General features: G+C 37.0%; 1 protein-coding gene and 1 long non-coding RNA gene across 2 annotated transcripts; both read left to right on the forward strand.

Moving 5' to 3' along the window:
• Positions 1-863: 863 nt before the first annotated feature.
• On the forward strand, positions 864-1,987 carry LOC146750911 (uncharacterized). Its single transcript, XR_014930106.1, has 2 exons — positions 864-1,038; positions 1,909-1,987. It is a non-coding gene; the product is annotated as an uncharacterized LOC146750911 (long non-coding RNA).
• Positions 1,988-8,063: 6,076 nt separating this feature from the next.
• Positions 8,064-11,892, forward strand: LOC102806620 (uncharacterized). The gene is made up of 2 exons (XM_006814368.2): positions 8,064-8,360; positions 10,254-11,892. Exon 2 carries the CDS (start codon positions 10,267-10,269, stop codon positions 11,080-11,082), a length of 816 nt encoding a protein of 271 aa, XP_006814431.1. The 5' UTR covers positions 8,064-8,360; positions 10,254-10,266; the 3' UTR covers positions 11,083-11,892.
• The last annotated feature ends 3,373 nt before the right edge of the window (positions 11,893-15,265 follow it).

Here is a 15,265-nt window from a genome sequence, read left to right on the forward strand (position 1 = left end):
TAGCTATATTAGAAAATGATGCAGTGTAGGTTCCGGTGCGGGGGTGGTACTTCTTGGCACGTGACAACTAGTCTAAATAATCTCGGAGTAATTGCATTATAATAACGCGGCTGACGAATTTTGTTGACCTGTTGTTACGGTCGTTTTAATGGTGGATGGGCTATTTGTACAGCTGTATTTGAAAAAAAGGTTCGGATCGCTCTCACAGACCGTGCAGCTGGCAGATGGGCTTTACAGAAGTAGTTTAATAAAGCCTCACAGCCGCCGCAACGCGCCGTGTTCGATGTGGGTCCCATGCGACGACGTAAATACATTGCTTATTTAAAACGAACTTCGAATGCGCGTCTGCGTGACGATTATGGTAACCTGGGCAATAGCAGGACGGCCATAACAATTCACAAAACAGGATGAGGTGATAGATTTGAAGTTTGATTTAGAGGTTCCTCGGTTCTCTGACTTAGTTCTGTTCTTCAGACGATTGGTGATGAAAGAGTTGAAGATCAAGCGGAAATTTCTGAACGGCATTTTTTTTTTTCATTTTTGACAATTGAATAACTACTACTTTATGCCTCATGCCAGATGTGCTTGCACGAATTTATTGTACTGTTGCCTTTGTTAAATTTCTTCGAATCCTAGGACTGGAAATTCGCATGACTGAGTTCAAAAATATTTGAAAAAGGAAGTGATCACCAAGCAAAATGCTTTAGACTTTCGTGTAAACTAAAATTGCGCTGTAACTAGAATAAAATTCACGTATAACGCGTCGACCAGCCCCGCGACCACCGCCCTTTAATTTTAATAATATCAACCATTTTAGAACTACGTGTATTTTACGCAATATTGTGTTCATTGGTCTTTCAGTTAGCCAGCCAAAGCCTCATTAACATAATTTATACAGTATTCTAATTCGAAATTCCAGACCAGTACATTTGTATCACTCTGTTCCCGGCAAATTTCTGCTGTGACTTGTGGTCATATTGAAACCGTGATTTAAGCAAAACCGGCCAACGCAGCTTCCTGATTTTTGCTACACAACAGGTTAGTATCTCATCCTTGCCGAATATGTAATTTTTTAGAGTGGTTTCAATGAAATATTTTCGTAAATTAGAAAATAGGAACCGCTGTGGTAAAATACGCTCACGATTTCGCCCCAACTTTAAAAGTGACACCTACCATAACGCAAGAATTTTGATTTATAACAAATATATGGGGACTAAGCAAAGGGTATAGGCAATTATTCCCTGAAGTTTCAAGTTTTCAAAATTTCTGTAGAATATTTGGCGATTTTCTGAAAACGAGCAATTTCTCCCACTATACCGCGTTGGCGCCATTATATAAATTAGGTCAATTGAGGTCAACTTTAGTCAGGTCAATGTGGGGCCTGAGACGGTGCGGTTAACTTACGTGTTAAGTTTGTTTTTTAGGTGTTATATATATTCATAAGTACACTTTCTATAGCAACTAGTGATTTTATGTAATAAAAATTGACATGCCCCAAAGTAGCAAGCCGTTCTAGTTCAAGTATACATATATGGGGAGGGGCTTCAATATTTATACCTTGGTAACTACAAAATGAATTTCCATAATTTTACAAATAAGTACAAATATTAAAATTCCAGTTGATAAAAAATACAAAGTTTGATATTTAACATCTCATCACCTCACATAAAATTGTTATACTCCCAATATTATATTAAAATGTACATACACATTACATAGAATAGTTAAAAGGGTGGTAATTACCACACAAATTCTACAATATTGGATTTGAAGGAGATTATTGATAAATACCGTAAACTGGTTGCTATGGGCTACAATGATCCTTCCCAATTTCTGTTTTTTTCGTTTCAAATTGTGGAATGTGTTTACAAATTATTTATTCATATTTTTTTTTATTTTATCTTGCAGAATACCAAGTGTGCCACTACTGATGTTGTTTTGTTATATTATAAATTATTGAGGATTACAGAAGTTTATATTACACTCATCTTTTTTGTCTGGAGTTTATTTTTATATAGGGGTGTACTCAATGTATTCACTGGAGAAGTTGCAGAGAAATTAGTCCAGCAAGATTTATTGTCTTGTCGGGAAATAAGCAAACAGGATTTTCTTGCATATGTCAGAGTTCGTATCATGTTTCAGCCAAGTACTGGAGCTCCAGTTCGTAAACGCCATTTGAAAACCTTTTCCGGTAAAGTAAAACAAATAGTCAAGTCAAAAAAAGGAGATAATGACCATAGAATGGTCACTGCCTGCTTAAAAAAACAGATAGCACATTCAAAAAAAAACAGGCGAACCAGTAAAGACACTTGAACAGTTTGTTACTTTTCCCAGGGCAATTTCATTATCTGATGGGTTGCCATATAAAAGTCAAAAGAGCAATACAACAAAAATTCTTAAGACCAGATACAGTGATATTATGAAAGAGAGTTTACCCCCTGAATGGAGAGCAAAGTTTATGATATATGATGGAATGTTTCTAATCAATAAGGCCCCTCTTGCTTCACATCGAACCTTTGCCCATTATGCTGAGTTTTTTGTTCGGAGATGGATTGTTCCCCATTACAATAGGTTTTGTTTTGAAGTCCATTTAATATTTGACGATCCTCAGCATTTGGGTGTCAGTCCTAAGGACATTGAAAGACAAAGACGGGACAAGAATGTTAATACAGACGTGGAAATTGATTTAGTTCAGAGAGAAACCCCAGTGCCCACTAATTGGAGAAAGTTTATTGGTTGCCGTCCCAATAAATGAAAATTAGTGAATTTCCTATCTGAGGAGTGTCTGAAATTGGTGGCCCCATTATTACAAGGCGACCAACGTTTTATAACAGCTGGTGGGTTTGATGGAAATAAAAAGGACAGTTCTATGTGTGTTGATGCTACAGGTATTACAAATGAATGGATTGCTCAAAGTAATCACGAGGAAGCAGATAGTCGGTGTATTTTACATGCATTGAGTTCACAGTATAATCAAGGAGTGATATTTTCACCTGATACAGACACGTATCACGCGTTACTGCCCCTATTGTATAAACACTCACAAAAAGAGATATATGTTCAATTGGATAATGATCCTACCAATCTAAAATATATTAGCATGTCTGAATTAAAATCAGCCCTAAATCTTGATCCTGACTTGCAGCACACACGACTTGACATGATTGGTAAAATCATGCAAACATTATTCATGTGCACAGGATGTGATTTTGTATCATTCTTTGCTGGGTTAGGGAAAGGATCATTTTACAATATATTTTACCAGTATTGTGAATTCATTACAGGTGTGTCCACACATCCAGGTACATTGTCTGATACGTGCCAGGATAAATTAAAAGATGGCCTACTTGCATTTGTTAGACTTGTTGGTAGTGTTTATTTTAAGAAGCATTTAACAGCTTTTGAGGAAAACACACCAGCACAACTGTATCGGAAATTAGAGGATAGCAGCTGTAATGCACTTGCAAATCATCAGAAATGGCTAAACGAAATAAGGGAACGTATGTGGCCGCGAATCCAGTACGAAGATGAGCTCAGTCAGTCGTTTGATGCGCTTGAGCTACACTGGAAAAGATCTTGCTGGGTTTCTCAGCTATGGGCACAAGCTGACCAAACTGTAGTTGATTTTCCAGATTTGCACTTGCATGGATACAAGGTTGGCACTGATGGTAATCTTTGTATTGTGTGGGACAGTGATGAAAACATTAAAAAAATTTCCAATACTGTTGCTCTACTTACAAAGGGATGCCGGTGTAAGAAAGCACCAACCTGTACCAATCGATGTTGTAAGTGCTACAAAATCCATGGATTTTGTGGACCAGCTTGTTTGTGTCTTGGGTGTAACAATCCACATAATACAGGAGCTTGTAATGGTTCCAAGAAACATGGAATTTGTCCAAAAGCAATGGAAACTGATTCTCCACCAGTGATCACGGCTAATGTGCGAAATTCAGACCAAGAACTTGCGGAAACACTTTTAATGGAGGAATTATTGGAAATGGAAAACAACAGAATTGAAGAAATTGATACCTTAGAAGATGACCCCGATTTGACAGAATTAGTAGAGCAACACGTATGGATTGAAGAACAGGATGATCAAGATATCTACCCTGATGATGATGATGATGGTGACATAGCAAAACTAATGAGAATGGTTCATGACTGAATATTTTCTTGCTCATTAACTTTTGCTTTGCTTTGAGATTTCGACCATTTTAACATTAGCATTTTTTATGGAAAACACAATTTTAAGTCAAAGCGCCGCAACTTTGATCTTTTTGGACCAGTTTAACCATTCTCTACTCGCTCTCAATTTGTGTTTAAATTGCTTGCCATTTTGGTATATCATTGCTTATACGTGTATATTTAATGGTACACGTTGCTAAGTTATGTTTGAATACTTAATTCGGTAATTTAGTGAAACCATTACTTCGTTTGTAACAAACATATGCTTAGGCATGCAAGAAGATGAAATTCTTTTTTATAATTTATTCAATTTCATAATGTCCAACATGCAATAAAACATCAATCAAGCACGCCTGTTATATTACGGATCACGTGATCACATTTATGCGCGAATGTGTTATTGTATGCCGGCTTATTTCGTATCATAAAAATGAATTTCAGATATTGGATTTTATTTTAAACTAGCCTTGCTATTGAAAGTATACATGTTTTTTTATATTTCAAGCTGAGAAACATTGAACTTTTTGGCTGTATTTTTCTATATTGTTTTTGCAGAATGTATGATGGAAAGTTCTGTTTTATGGCATCCACACACACACACACACACACACGCACAGTAGGTATCTGCTGTGCGGGGGGGGGGGGGTGTTTACTTCTTTGTTATTCCTGCATTTTTCTTTATATTTATTACCCGATGAACAGTATTTAAATATAAAATTACCATAACACTAATAAATTAGTGTAAACAAAATTATTTCGTTTAAGATCCATAAAATAATCCATGTAATAATGTGTTTGTCTTAGAGATAATGCTTGTACACCCCCACCTTCCAGCATTTTCAATAGCCGTTCTATGTGAGGTCATGACCTAATTCCGCGGAAGTGGTGGCCCTTGCGTTCATCGGCAATGACTTCGTGACGGTTAATTTTGACACGTTGCATAACGCAAGGATTTAAAAATATAGTAAGTACTTATTTCGGTGCATTACGTAGTATGTTACCTTCCCGCAAAGTGTCTTTTTCTCATGTTGATTATTTTTTGAGTAAATCAGCCAGAAGTCTGCCGTGAAATACTATTACTGACGATTGTTCGTTTTGACGTCTCTTATTTCAGAAAATAAACATCAGATTGTCAATAAAATTAGAATTTGGTACATTTCTAAACATACTCCTTGTGTGTGAATGTTTTTTATTTGAGATCACAGTATTTTAAACCTGAATTTTAGCGCTGAAAATACATGTCCCCGTGGAAGTAATATCGCCCATTCAAATGTCAACGGTAGCGTCAATGTTGATTAAAGATATGCAAATGAGGCTATGGCTGGCTAACTGGGACCAGAGGATTACTTGTGGAGGTGAAGATCATGTACTTTTTACAAAAATAATGAAATCAAATGAATTTTAGTCCTGAAAATAAGTGGTAACCGTCTAACTGCCTCTGAACTATAAGATTTTCTCCAGTAAGTTTTCCAGTAGAAGCAGTGGCGGAGGCACGGGGGGGGGGGGGGGGGATTCAGTCGCACACCCGAAAAAAAGAAATGTTGAAACCCTTTGTGTCAGCAAAATTTGCACCTACAAATACAGGATAGGATTTCAGATCTCACCCCCTCATGCCAAATTCCGTGCCGCCGCCTCTGCGCCATATCTCATATCTTGTAGGCTGGTGATAAGATATTGTTAATAATGGGTTACTTTTTGTAATTATTTAAAATATCTGGGTTTTAAAAAATGTCGAAAGTGCTATTTTTGCTTACCAAGATGCTCTACGGAATTGTTCTTAAAAATCGCGTTTTTTTTAAATACTAGTACAAGTTTCTCAAAATACGTCACTGTAATACACAAAAAAATGCTATTTTATGGTGCCATGGGACAATAGATCCATGATTTTACACAATAAACAAATGAACATTGTCATGCGATTTATGACCAACTTTCTCAATAACGATGAGTAGGTTTCTACCTAGTTAAGTTATATTTATAATGCGTTATAATGCACAATAGATTAGATAAGTGAAACGCATTAAACATTTCACATTATAGCAGTTTGATACTCTTATACTATACGTTAAACAATGGGAATATTTAGTCTATGTGTAGCCATCACGTGATATATATACTAACATACGTTAAACAATGGGAATATTTAGTCTATGTGTAGCCATCACGTGATATGTATACTAACATACGTTAAACAATGGAAATATTTAGTCTATGTGTACCCATCACGTGATATATATACTAACATACGTTAAACAATGGGAATATTTAGTCTATGTGTAGCCATCACGTGATATATATACTAACATACGTTAAACAATGGGAATATTTAGTCTATGTGTACCCATCACGTGATATATATACTAACATACGTTAAACAATGGGAATATTTAGTCTATGTGTAGCCATCACGTGATATGTATACTAACATACGTTAAACAATGGGAATATTTAGTCTATGTGTACCCATCACGTGATATATATACTAACATACGTTAAACAATGGGAATATTTAGTCTATGTGTAGCCATCACGTGATATATATACTAACATACGTTAAACAATGGGAATATTTAGTCTATGTGTAGCCATCACGTGATATATATACTAACATACGTTAAACAATGGAAATATTTAGTCTATGTGTAGCCATCATGTGATATGTATACTAACATACGTTAAACAATGGGAATATTTAGTCTATGTGTACCCATCACGTGATATATATACTAACATACGTTAAACAATGGGAATATTTAGTCTATGTGTAGCCATCACGTGATATATATACTAACATACGTTAAACAATGGGAATATTTAGTCTATGTGTACCCATCACGTGATATATATACTAACATACGTTAAACAATGGAAATATTTAGTCTATGTGTAGCCATCACGTGATATATATACTAACATACGTTAAACAATGGGAATATTTAGTCTATGTGTAACCATCACGTGATATATATACTAACATACGTTAAACAATGGGAATATTTAGTCTATGTGTAGCCATCACGTGATATATATATATACTAACATACGTTAAACTATGGGAATATTTAGTCGATGTGTAGCCATCACGTGATATATATACTAACATACGTTAAACAATGGGAATATTTAGTCTATGTGTAGCCATCACGTGATATATATACTAACATACGTTAAACAATGGGAATATTTAGTCTATGTGTAGCCATCACGTGATATATATACTAACATACGTTAAACTATGGGAATATTTAGTCTATGTGTAGCCATCACGTGATATATATACTAACATACGTTAAACAATGGGAATATTTAGTCTATGTGTAGCCATCACGTGATATATATACTAACATACGTTAAACAATGGGAATATTTAGTCTATGTGTAGCCATCACGTGATATATATACTAACATATGTTAAACAATGGGAATATTTAGTCTATGTGTACCCATCACGTGATATGTATACTAACATACGTTAAACTATGGGAATATTTAGTCTATGTGTAGCCATCACGTGATATATATACTAACATACGTTAAACAATGGGAATATTTAGTCTATGTGTAACCATCACGTGATATGTATACTAACATACGTTAAACTATGGGAATATTTAGTCTATGTGTAGCCATCACGTGATATATATACTAACATACGTTAAACAATGGGAATATTTAGTCTATGTGTACCCATCACGTGATATGTATACTAACATACGTTAAACTATGGGAATATTTAGTCTATGTGTAGCCATCACGTGATATGTATACTAACATACGTTAAACTATGGGAATATTTAGTCTATGTGTAGCCATCACGTGATATATATACTAACATACGTTAAACTATGGGAATATTTAGTCTATGTAGATCTTATTACAGGTGGTTGGAAAGGCAGCTACGCGCAAACAAAACGACTACTTGTTAACTATACGTTGTTGTATTTTTATGTCTTTTTCTTTGTGATGATTCTATGTGTTCCACCTGAGGGGCCCTGAATGGGTATTTGCATATGTAAACCAGTGTCAGAAATATCTCCATGGTCCATCGCTTGCATACCAGACTTTACATATGCAGGTTCTTCCGAGGCTGTGACCTCCAGTGTTATCGTATGCAGTCTATATAACCTGGTTATCACCTAATAAGCTGTAGTAGATTTACTTCCAGCAATAATAAGGTATGTAGATACGGTGTGTTGTTTATACCAAACCATGATCTAAGTGGTTACGGTGTTGTTCTCCATACACATGTGCGTAGAATTGTTTATGGTGTATTTATAAATATACATTCGTACAAACAAAATTCACTTAATATATATCCCAATAGATAAAGGACAATGACCTGATTTGGATATCGCCTTACGTTCATAACAACTCATAACAATGTGCTGCACACGAAAACCTGCAGTAGAAGCAGTGACCGCCCATGAGTTAAAACCCCAATGCAACCTATAGATAGGTTAATGCATTCAATCGGGCCATCGGTAGTGCGGAGTGTCACGCCATGTTCGTATTGTAATATTATGCAAGTTAACAATCGTCGTCCACACAGACGTTACCTACGTATAATTATACTATTTAACAAAGTCCACGTTGAAAGCACTGATATTGAATGTCTGTGGTAAGTTCGTGTATCAAAAGTCACTGACCTTATTTGGTGGTGGTGGTGCTTATTTGCATAACTATGTATAGAGTAGAGGCAGGTCATAGTGCAATTAACATTCTTTTCGTTGTCCCAGGTTTCTACAATAGCATTCCATGTTATCGGTGCCTCGGTTTAACATATAATAAACTACTTAAAAATAAACAGAATCAACAGCAACCTAATTCAATCTGCCGTATATGGTAAAACTACAATGACTTATTCTTGTGTTCTGTGAAAGCGTGATGATATCGTAATCTCGGTTAAAGGTGTATTTCTAGTTTGGAAATTTGAAGAATCCCATCCAGAACAAGCTAAACATAGAAAATGTGTGGAAATGACGTTGTTTTATTATTGTTTTAGATATTCTGCCATCAGAACGTCGTTGAAAGTGGCAATGTTACTGGCCTATAAACTGGTTCGTTCGCCCTCGCCAGCAAATTTTCCGTCATGACCCATTCATCGGGGTTGTTACTCGTTTTCCACATGACGTGTGAAACTTGGCAATTTACGCGAACTGTATAATAGACGAATACCGCAATAATTGGAGAAGTAATAAACAGATTTATAATTTTCGAACTGCTTCTCAATTTAGTGAAACAGAGCATTGCTATGACTGAACACCGTCCCTTGAGGGACGGTGGATTGAACCATAGCACCATTCCAAATTGGCGTAAACAACGATTACATGGAATTGGTCGACATCAGTTACGTCGCTCGTAAATGCTGGTGATGTACAAGAGTAAGGGGGTGGTTCACCTAGACACAGTCCGACAAAATGCTCCGTGTTTTACAGCTAAATATAACTAGCTCATTCAGAATGTGAGGTCAAGGGTCACCCAGTGCTTAATAATAAGTATATTGCATTCTTATAATAGTTTCCATTGGTTGAAAGCGATAACATGTATGAAAAGGAAAATATCCATAAACACCATAACTACATTTGCCGAATCTGGGTAACAGGGTGGTTAGGTTTCATGCAGAACGACCGTCTCTGTTAGCCGATGTCATAATTTAACACGCATTGGCTAGCAAAGACTATACACTGAGACAGCTCTCATTGATAGTCTGTACTACCCATCGTGCATTCAGTATATATGTACAGAGATGGAGTAAGGGCAACCACAGACATTACTCAACGCGTACAACACAATTATTCAGTGAAACATTTACGTCACGGTCATAAATCACACAAAGCATCCTGCACCATTACTGTCACTAAGCAATAAATCTGGACGTATAAGCACAGAAGCTTCTCTACAACGAATGACGAATGTTTCTTACAAACAGACAATGTTTTTGTTTTATGACGAATCATATCCTGTTGTTGTATAAAATACAATTATTTAAACTTTTTCAAAGTGTTTAGATACATGTATTCGACCAATTTAAATCTCTTTATTGGTTTTCTTTTATTTTTAATTTACAGACAAACATAAACAATGGAAAAGGGCGTCGAGTCAAGTTCAGGTGCAACACGCGTCATGCTATGGACTTATCCACGGACACGATCATTGTCGGTAGAGTTTGCCATGGCAACGCAGCCAAACATCGCGGTACATCATGAACTATACTATACTGCGTATTTATTCGGTGGTAATGTTGACGACGACGAAAACGACAGTGACATGGGGTTCACATTCAATGAAGTGAAAAAACGCTTAGAAGTTGTGGACGAAGGAAAATCTGTTGTGTTTGCCAAAGACATGGCATACAGCTTAGAAGGTAACTTTCATAATTTGCCCAAGGGATTTCGACACTCTTTTCTAATCAGAAACCCGGAGAAGTCGATTGCTTCTCTCTACAACGTGTTCTGTGAAACAGAATCACGTCGACCAGAGGACCGAGCTGTGCAGATGTCGGGCGTCGGCGAACTCTATGAATTGTATATGCTTGTGAAGACGAAACAAAAGTCAACTCCCCTTATTATTGACTCAGACGACCTGATCCGATTTCCTGGCCAGATTCTGCGCAAGTACTGCGATAAAGTTGGAATAAAGTACAATGATACTATGTTGTCATGGAAACGCGGCAAACAGAAAGTGGCACATTGGCCAGAACCGTTAAAAGATGCAGCATTCATGTACGAAGACGCTGTGAACAGTTCTGGTTTTGATTACAACTTGTCGTCGCTGGGGACGCTAGACACGTCCAAGCTTCCACAGTCGGTGATAACCTGCATGGAGTCGTGCAAACCACTCTATCTTGATATGTGGGAGAACAGAATCAAGCCCGACACGGTGGAAACAGATATTTGATTTTCAAATCGCCGTCTATGTTTGTATGGAGTACAGTTACTAGTTTACGTATGTAACTTGACAAGGTGTGAACACTCTTTTTCGAAGACTTGGGGACTTGGGGTTGAAGATGCTGTATATTGAATATCTGTTTCCTTTACTGAGTTTTGTTTTTTTATTGTTCAAGTAAGACTCCTTCTTACTGCTTAATACATATTCTTATACACAAATGCATATCACATGGACCATAACTCAATTGTATATTACGTAATTATTAGTCGAGATTCGAAATGCGCCTGGCCACTGAAGGAGCAAATGCGCCCCGTAGTATGTCACGATGAAATTTAGTGTGTAGTGGATGTGCACTTACAATGACTAGGTGGACATGCGAAATGTATCCATATACGTATACGTATACAAATGTAATCTAGAATACAGAATGATAGAAAATGGTATGGTATTGCTAGAAAAGAAACATTTTCCTGATAACCAAACTGAATCACGTGGATTAGCGTTAATTATTAATAAATGAAGATTGGTACAGCTGTATTTCATTAACACATTTTTTTTGTTACCTAATAAATATTCTCAGCGTTAAAATTTACTTCACTGGGTACGAACATTGATCGAGGCTTTTGTTTCTAGACATGCGACAGGTTCGTAGTAGCACAGATGCTAGATGCATCTCCCGAATGTTTTATAGAGCGGGAAAGCGTACACTTTGTTACAAAAACCATATGTACGATTGGGACTATAGAGGGCTGTGCGGCCAACCTGCATATTTGTATATAGTGAAATGTGATCTACCAATAAAACATTTGTAGCGCTTCACTCATTAGTTTGTCTGTCTGTCCATCCATTTATTTCTATGATTATAATTTATTAACAAACCATGCATGGGGAAAAATCTGATCCGTTTTTAAGACCCGATCTAACAAAGTATGCACGAACGCTTAGCTCGGGCTAAGCATCCAACACGCCATATTGAATATTCACTATTATATATTCAAAAATATCCATTTTCGTATGCCATTTCCGGCGTGACAATCTCGGCGAGCATCAAGGCACATTGTTCTCGAGAAAAAAATGAGACTTTGTATCTGCACTTTTGAAAATTGCTTTGGTATTGTTCTATAACAAATACAATCTATACCTTCTTGAATATTGTACTGGGTAATCATAGTTAAAAGAACCGAAACATTGTATATACCAAACAGGTTTAAGGGTTAGTTAGCCTGTTTTAACTACACTGGGTGTGGCATTAGGGTCTAAACAAGGCATTGGGGTTGAAAAAGCCATCCATTAGGTGTGATATTGAGTTTTTTTTTTTATTTTTTAAGTGTTTTTGTGCCAGGTTTTGTGTCTCTGTAAGTGCAAATTGCAAGTGCGAGTGCCGACATAGTGTCATGTAACAGATGTCATATTCATGTTTGGGACTACATGACATATCTGTGTGGTCATCCTATCAAATGGCAATTTTAAGCAATTTCAACCAGGCCTGTCAAACACAAGCACCTGCGGACCTTAAAGCGCGGTGGTCGTTGCGCAGCGCGTGTTCGAATTTCATGTAAATAAACAATGTATTTTACACGCGTTGTATACGTCGCTATGAGTCCCATATCGAACAGGACGCGGCACGACCAGGGGCGTCGATCCATTCTGAAAAGTGAGGGGGACACTTTTGTGTCCGCGTAAGCGGCCAATGTCCGCGCTTGCGCGAACAAGGGGTGTCTGAGAAGGGGGGACTGTCCTACGTTCCGACATCTCTATGTTCCGACACCCCTATGTTCCGACACACAGTATACTTGCGTCAAACTTAATCTGACTAGCCGTGCGTGACCTTTTACTACCTTGATATGACCAGGATGTCCTGTGGGTTAATACTGGAAATCCAACTGTAGTGTAGTCCGGCCACGATGTTCGAAAGTCCGTGAAGGCGGGATCTTGCATAATGTTATCGGATAATTATCAGAGAATTATCAAACAATGTTGCCCATTGTATCATTCTAATAGTTCGACAATTATTTGACAATATCCGTGTCAGTTGGATGTGGTTCCAACCTTAAATCCTCCGATTGCTTAACTATCGAAGTTTTAGATCGATAATTATCGGAGAATTATTTTACCTTTTTTATGAATGTTGTACTTCGATATTCATCAGTCGCGGAATTGCAATGTTGCCGTTTACATCCGGTAGCACCTTTCCAAGTTTATCTACATATTAATTAAAATCATTTATATATTTATTTATTATGCGAGAGATGAATAGGCACTGCATTTAGCATTCCGTAGTGTTTGCATAAGTGTTTGAGATTGCCAAAAAATACAAAGGTTTCACACTATCTCTTTCCATTCCATTATTGTGTGTTTTCGGCCAACATTCCTTGTTTACCTCCACACGTTATACGTTTTCCTATCAATCTAGGACATTGATAGGTCTCAGAGAATTCCATGTTTAAAAAAATTAAACCACCACCCAGCTAGACCTGTCTAATATCAATCTAAAACATAATTCAAATGTACAATAGGCCGACTTCCTCTAATGCGAGGATATTGCACAAGTTTATACTACCTGCAAATTTGATGCATAATTCATCGTTTAAGGTTAACTGGCTCGATGGCAGAGACGAAACCGCGCTCGACGACTAACACCGTTACCAGTATGGCACCGATGAACGACGCTGAAGACATGAAGATTTCAGAACCCCTTCGGAAGGACAAATATCGTATAGGACTGTATAATTAAGAATTGAGCGACATTAAAGACAAGAAGATGAAAGAACGACCCAGAATAACGCGACAAGAGAAGAAGACGCTTATAGACTTTGACTTTAGCTATCTGTGTATTGCTTAGAGAACCGCTGGTTGGACACTGTAACTGACACTGTGTAACTCAAGGACGTTGAACTCTTTTCCACAATCCCAACACTATTGCTCAGTAATGTAACGTATTTCTTGCTTGCTTTTCCTATCGTTTTTTCTTACCGTTTTTTTTTTTGTGATGTTGAATTGTATGTATGTGAGCGCCCAGATTTTTGTTTTGAAATGATATTTAGTGACGTGCGAGGTCCTTTATAACGATTTAAGCGCGCCTCAGTGGACAAGTATTTGCAACACAGTGTTTTGAGTTTTGTGAAGTTTTATGGAGTTTTAAGGAGTTTATGAGTACGGATTATGATGGGAGGAATGATGCCCCCACGTGTTTTTTTAAGAGTTTTGAGATTTGTCGAGTACAGAGATACCGACGTTTTAAGAGTTGTTTTTGTTTATGTGTTGTTTCCGGAATACTTCTGACGCTTTTTTGATTTGATAGCACCTTTGTAACTTTTTTTAATGTCTTTTTGGGATGAGAGTTTGGTGCGCTTATATGCGTATTGTTTGATAACGCAAGCTTTTGTTCATGATTGACAGGTTTATATGTAACTCAGTAGTGTATATCGTTTTAGTCTTTTTCCCGTCTTTATTGCCAGAGAAGTAATGTGTTATGATAGCTTTGTCTTTGCATTCTGTTTCCACGCCGAATGACCTTTGTTTAGATTAACGACTTTTGAGTTCAGTTGAAGTTTGTAAGCGTATATGACAGGAGTTTGATTAATAGCTTTTTTTTCATTGTTTATTAGTGACCGCTTTGCAATGCTTTAACCGAGAGACGCATCCCTGGTAATCACGTGATCGTGCTGTCGACGGCCGCGATTGGCCGATCGCTTGGTTACACCGCCACGACTTAGTTTCTTGACCTTTTGATATAGAGTTTGTAACTTTAGTAACGGAGACAGTGCAGCGAAGGGTTACCTCAGCGAACTGTTTGAGAAAAGTGAGTTGATTGGTAGCCTTTCCCTTGTTTTTTTGATTTATAACCGTTGATATTTGTGACTTTATAACCATTGTATTTAGACTTATAATCAGTTTATTAATCAGTGTGTTTTACTCTCTTTTTGATTTATACCTCTTTTTATTAGTATTGTATTTAACCTGTATGACGATGAGTGGCTGACGGTATCTTTGATTTATGAACGTGTTATGCCGAGAAGCATATCTCAGTTTGGGTGAAGGGATGTGTCATGAATTTGTTTTTGTGTATCTGTTGACCGACTTAATTAGCTGATTATTAGCTGAATTGCTGTGTTATGTCTGTCATCGCTCAGCCCTATTTGAAGTTTTGGACGGAACTTGGCTCAGTGATTTGGAACTAATTACCAGATAA

Source organism: Saccoglossus kowalevskii, chromosome 1, assembly GCF_978046115.1.
Source record: "Saccoglossus kowalevskii chromosome 1, keSacKowa6.1, whole genome shotgun sequence".
NCBI classification, from domain to species: domain Eukaryota; kingdom Metazoa; phylum Hemichordata; class Enteropneusta; family Harrimaniidae; genus Saccoglossus; species Saccoglossus kowalevskii.